Here is a 6000-nt window from a genome sequence, read left to right as displayed (position 1 = left end):
TATGAATTAATAAACAGTAATTCAAGCATAAAAATTGGTTTTTAAAAGTATTGTTAAATGCTTTCTGATACAGTAGAGATGTGTGTTGCGATTAAGAAACAAAAAGCAGTAAAGCTGGAGATTTGAAAAAGCAAAAAGATGATGATTTCCCTCCATTAATAACAAAAAAGAAGTAAAGATTGCATGAAATTGTGCTTCCACATGAAGGTAACCACCGCCTTTTTCTTATCGTCTTCCACACAAGAACTCCACTATCACTCCTGATCTCGATCTCGATCTCTTTAACCAAAACCCACATCGGAATTCTGTAATTTTTCCACCCAAAATGTGATTTTAATCCGCCATTTTACAAAAGATCGCTCTGTTTCTTCAAACCTTCATCAATGGCGGCCGTTCGGAAGCTAATCGTAGAAGTAGTTGACGCCCGGAATCTTGTCCCCAAAGATGGCCATGGAACGTCGAGTCCCTACGTGATTGTTGATTTCTACGGCCAGCGGCGGAAGACCCGGATCGTGGCTAGGGATTTGAACCCGGTTTGGAATGAGACTCTGGAGTTTAACGTCGGAAAACCGTCGGATGTGTTCGGGGACATGCTTGAAGTTGATGTTAATCATGATCGGAATCTTGGTCCGACGACCAGAAATAATTTTCTCGGCAGAGTCCGGCTGAATTCACGCCAGTTTGTGAAGAAAGGGGAGGAGGCTTTGATTTATTATCCTTTGGAGAAGAAGCATTTGTTTAGTTGGATTCAAGGCGAGATTGGATTAAAAATCTACTTTGTTGATGAAGTTGCTCCGAATCCGGCGCCGCCGTCTCCTCCACCGTCTGAGGAGGTGAAGGCTGAGCCAAAGTCGCCGGAGGAAGTACCTGATAACCAGCCCAAAGCCAAGGAAGAAGCAACGTCAGAAGCTCCACCTTTAACGAAGAAAGATAAACCGAATGAAGAACCGGCGCCGGAGCCGGAGGTGGCACCGCCGTTGGAAGCTTCCGGTCAAGATGGTGAAGTTTCAGATGAAGGTCTTGAACCAGTACAATCAAGTACTCCAGTGAAGCAAGAGCGATTTGATTATGGTCAGTTAATGACATCAAGATCGATGCCGGAGATCAGACTCGGTGGCGAGATTCCGGTCGGTCCACAGCCGATTCCTCGAGCTTCATCGATTAGCAGCTTCACGACGGATGTGTCTGATCGGTTTCCGATCGAACGGTCATCATTCGATCTCGTGGAGAAAATGCATTATCTTTTTGTTCGGGTAGTTAAAGCTCGGTCATTACCCACCCCCGGCAACCCGGTGACTAAGATCGTGGTTTCCGGTTGCCAGGTCATCTCGAAACCCGCTCGAAAAACCATGTACTTTGAGTGGGACCAGACATTTGCTTTCCGACGGGACTCACACGACTCGACGGCGATTCTCGAAGTTTCTGTGTGGGACCCACTTGTCTCGAGCTCGATGTCGGATGTGGCAGGGCATAACTTCCTAGGTGGGATATGCTTCGATGCCACGGAGATCCCATTGCGAGACCCACCTGATAGCCCGTTGGCCCCACAATGGTACAGGCTAGAAGGAGGTGGAGCTCACAAAGGAGATCTCATGTTGGCCACATGGGTCGGGACCCAGGCTGATGAGTCGTTTCCAGAAGCATGGAAAACCGACACGGCGGGTAACCCTGGATCCCGATCCAAAATTTACCAGTCTCCGAAGTTATGGTATCTACGTGCGGTGATCATCGAAGCTCAGGACGTTTCCCTCTCATCATCGTTCCAGATCAAAGCCCAATTCGGGTTTCAAGTACAAAAGACAAAATCCATCGTCACTCGTAACGGATCTTCGTCTTGGAACGAAGACTTGATGTTTGTAGTGGCTGAGCCGTTCACCGACCAACCTTTGTTGTTGTTTCTAGTCGAACAACGGGGGCCCAAAGAATCCACTGTTGTTGGAGTTGCCAGCATACCTTTAGCTTCGATCGAGCGTCGCGTAGACGATAGAGTGGTGGTCTCGAGATGGTTAACCTTCGAAGATCCAAACAAAGAAAAGCGCGTTTATCGGGGTCGGGTCCAACTCAAAGTATTTTTCGATGGCGGATACCATGTGATGGACGAAGCCGCACACGTTTGCAGTGATTATCGACCCACCGCAAAACAACTTTGGAAACCCCCGATCGGCACGGTTGAGTTAGGGATCATCGGATGCAAGAATTTGCTACCGATGAAATCGATCAACGGCAAGGGATCGACAGACGCTTATGCCGTGGCAAAGTACGGTAACAAATGGGTTCGGACACGAGCAATATCTGATAACCTAGATCCAAAATGGAACGAGCAATACACATGGAGAGTTTATGATCCATCCACGGTTTTAACAATTGGAGTTTTCGATAGCTGGGAAGCGTTTGGATCTGACGGCCAGAAAGAGTCCACGAGGTTGGATTTCCGTATGGGAAAAGTGCGTATACGTATATCGAATTTAGAGATGGGAAAGGTATACAACAACGTGTATCCGCTAATGTTATTGAACGGTGCCGGTCTCAAGAAAATGGGTGAACTGGAGGTGGCCGTGCGATTTGTGCGTATGGCACCACGGCTCGATTTTTTGAACGTATACGCACAACCTTTGTTGCCGATAATGCACCATATAAAGCCAATCGGTGTGGTGCAACAAGAGGTTCTTAGAACGACCGCGGTTAAGGTCATCGCGGCTCATTTGGCACGGTCCGAACCACCTCTTCGTCGTGAAGTGGTGACCTACATGCTAGATGCGGATACGCACACATTTAGCATGAGGAAAGTGCGCGCCAATTGGTTACGGATAATCAACGTGTTATCCGGGGTCATCGACATGGTGAAATGGTTCAACGACACCCGGTCATGGAAGAATCCAACGGCTACGGTGTTGGTTCACGTACTCCTCGTGATGCTAGTGTGGTTCCCGGACCTAATCATCCCCACGCTGGCGTTTTACGTGTTCGTAGTCGGGGTGTGGAACTACCGTTTCCGGTCTCGGTCCGCTCCACCGCACTTCGATCCGAAGCTCTCCTTAGCCGAGACGATCGACGGTAATGAGCTCGACGAGGAGTTCGATACGGTGCCATGTACGAGATCGAACGAAACGGTGCGAGCAAGATACGACAAGCTACGTATGCTCGGTGCACGAGTGCAAAGCGTGTTGGGAGATATCGCGACACAAGGCGAACGGGCGCAGGCGTTGGTGACGTGGCGGGACCCACATGCCACGGTGATCTTTGTGGGGTTATGTCTGTTAGTGGCAATCATATTGTACCTCGTACCATCAAAGATGGTGGCAATGACATTCGGATTTTATTATATGCGGCATCCGATCTTTAGAGATAGGATGCCGTCCCCGGCATTGAACTTTTTCCGAAGACTGCCATCGTTGTCAGATCGGGTGCTTTAGATTCAATCATTTCAACCGAACAAAACAGCATTTGTTCGTGTAAATGAGTGAGATATGTATTGTGTTCGATATAACTTATAAAAGTTATATAATTATTAGTGTTTGTACCAAATGCAATCGAGTTTTTACGTTATATTTTTAAATTAAATTAAGATCAATATACTGTCTATACTATATTATAAAACATTTGACAAAAACTCTTAAAAACTATTTTTTATGCGTAAAGTATTGTTTAATAATGCATATTACTTAAAACTCAAGACTGTAAGTCGATTCTGTGTAAGTACAACTTACTAAAGCTCCATATCTGAATTCGTGTAGCTAACTACAGATAAACATAATCAAATACGCGATAAACATCTCATTTTAAAAATAAAAAATCTAATATATAATTAAGATAATCTAACAGAATACTTAATTATTATCTTTATAAAATATTATATTATTAAACCAAAAATATATTATTTCGTTATTAAACTTAAACTAAATTGTAATAAAAAAATTAAAGAAAATTACATAAAAAATGGGAACTTTTAAATAGTTGATTTGATATTAACATTGATATATATTTTTTTAATTTTTTATAATATCTTTAAATTTATATTTTATTCAAAAATAAAATTATTATTGCTTTCTTAAAAAGATATACAATCGTATTATAACATCGACAAAGACAAATAATAAAATAGAACATTAAAATCGAGATGTTTCTCGCTACTATTTTAGTTTTAATTAAATGATAAAAAAATTACATCATATATGATTTCAAATCATTACATCGTCGTATCTTGAACTTGACTGAAAAATATATAATCGAGGAGTGAATTACATTTTCACCCCTATTGTTTGTCAAAAACTACGATTTTTGTCCCTATTGTTTTAAAATTAAGATTTTTGACTTTTTATCTGTTTATAATTCATTATTTTCGTCTCTAAGTTTAAAACCTCTGTTTAAGTGTGAGGGGTTAAAAAATTAAATTATTGTAAACCACATAGATAAAAATAAAAATGAATTATAAATTATAAAGACGAAAATAACAACATATTGTAAATAAAAAATTGTAATTTTAAAAACATAGAAGCCAAAATAGCAAATTATAATAAACCATAAGGACTAAATAGGTAATTTACTCGATTGAGAATCAAGCAATTGGATCAAATTTACATGACACCGTTGTTCATATAAAAATTGGGGAAAAAATTGGTTTATAATCAGTAACCGAGTATCATGTGAGAGAAAAATAATATACATAACAGTTTAATAAGCAGTTGGCTTAAAATAATAGTGCCCATAAGCAGTCGAGTCGAAAAGAATTATAACTCTCACGTTGTGACTGTCAATCATACCTATATTTGCAAGTATATCACCTTAGGGCGGACCTATAGTGGTGCACACGGTGGCACGTGCCACCGTATTATTCTTCCGTTGAAAAGTAAAAAAAATTAGGTTTGTGAAATATGCATCCGTATTAATTTGTTTTGTGTCACCGTATGTATTTTGAAACTACAATGAGAACAAGTTTTATTTGGTAAAGTAGTTTGCAAGGCTTTTATTTCATCCCGGACCCAAGTTCGAATCATGTTAATGTCATTTTTTAGTCAAATGGTCCCACCGTTTGAAAACTTTTTCTATATTTTTTTCTTATAGTCAAATGGTGCCACTATTTGGAGAAAAAAAATTGGGTATGTTCCTGTATCACCCCATAATCAGTATGTAGTTTCAAATTTGATAGTAATATTTTGGTATAAATATATTTGTTGATTTTATTTTTGTTTTTGAATAAATATAAATTATTATATTTTTAACCAATTGGTTAGCAGGGTTTTTTAAAATTTACCTGTTTATATAAATTAAATATCTTTACAAATATTGGTTTGAGTTTGGCTCAAAAGATCAAAAATACCAGAAGGTCTTAAGTTCAAATTTAAGGAGGAATAAAATCCTCTTGTAGTTACGGAGGTTCAAATACGGTGACTTTGTGCTATCTGCAAAACATATGATCGTCCTGGAATTAGTCGGCTCGTATAACGAATTGGATATCCAGATTAATAAAAAAAATATTTTTTCACGAAGATTATAAATTAATTAAAATAAAACAAGAAAAATAAAAATACCTCGAAAGAGTAAAAAGTGAACTGAAGTTATGGAACATATGCCAACCAATCAAGTTTGTCGTTATGGTTAACACGTTTCTCAATTTTGACAAAAATAAATTATTTTATTATTATATTATATATATATATATATATATATATATATCTGATTTTATTTATAAACTCAATCATTCATCTAGTCTAATAAATATCTGATTTAATAAATATCTCAATTATTTTTTAATATAAATAAGCTCTCAAAATCTTCTATAAATAATTTATAATAAAAAGATGATACGATTACAGGTAAAAAGATGCTCATTTATTACTAGTTGTTGAAAGCATGCTTTCAACAAAATTTGTTCGCAAACCACACGGATGTTGTCTGATTGGTTTGAGTTTGGCTTTAAAAGTCAAAAGTACTTGAAGGTCTCAGGTTCAAATCCAAGGAGGAATAAAAATCCCCTTGTGGCCACGGAGGTTCAAATGCGGT

At 38.8% G+C, this 6000-nt stretch overlaps 1 protein-coding gene across 1 annotated transcript; it reads left to right on the top strand.

Moving 5' to 3' along the window:
* The first annotated feature begins 383 nt into the window (after positions 1-383).
* LOC112519620 (protein QUIRKY) lies at positions 384-3519 on the top strand. Its single transcript, XM_025127832.1, has one exon. It carries the CDS (start codon positions 384-386, stop codon positions 3411-3413), a length of 3030 nt encoding a protein of 1009 aa, XP_024983600.1. The 3' UTR covers positions 3414-3519.
* Positions 3520-6000: the final 2481 nt, after the last annotated feature.

The sequence above is a fragment of the Cynara cardunculus genome (genome assembly GCF_001531365.2).
Source record: "Cynara cardunculus var. scolymus isolate 2C chromosome LG 10, CcrdV1, whole genome shotgun sequence".
In the NCBI taxonomy this organism is placed as follows: domain Eukaryota; kingdom Viridiplantae; phylum Streptophyta; class Magnoliopsida; order Asterales; family Asteraceae; genus Cynara; species Cynara cardunculus.
The sequence above is the reverse complement of the archived record's forward strand: the minus strand, read 5'-3'. Positions and strand labels throughout refer to the sequence as shown.

What these genes read in the sequence shown, in the direction of transcription:
- LOC112519620 (XM_025127832.1), top strand. Translation starts at nt 384, where the DNA reads ATGGCGGCCGTTCGGAAGCTAATCGTAGAAGTAGTTGACGCCCGGAAT.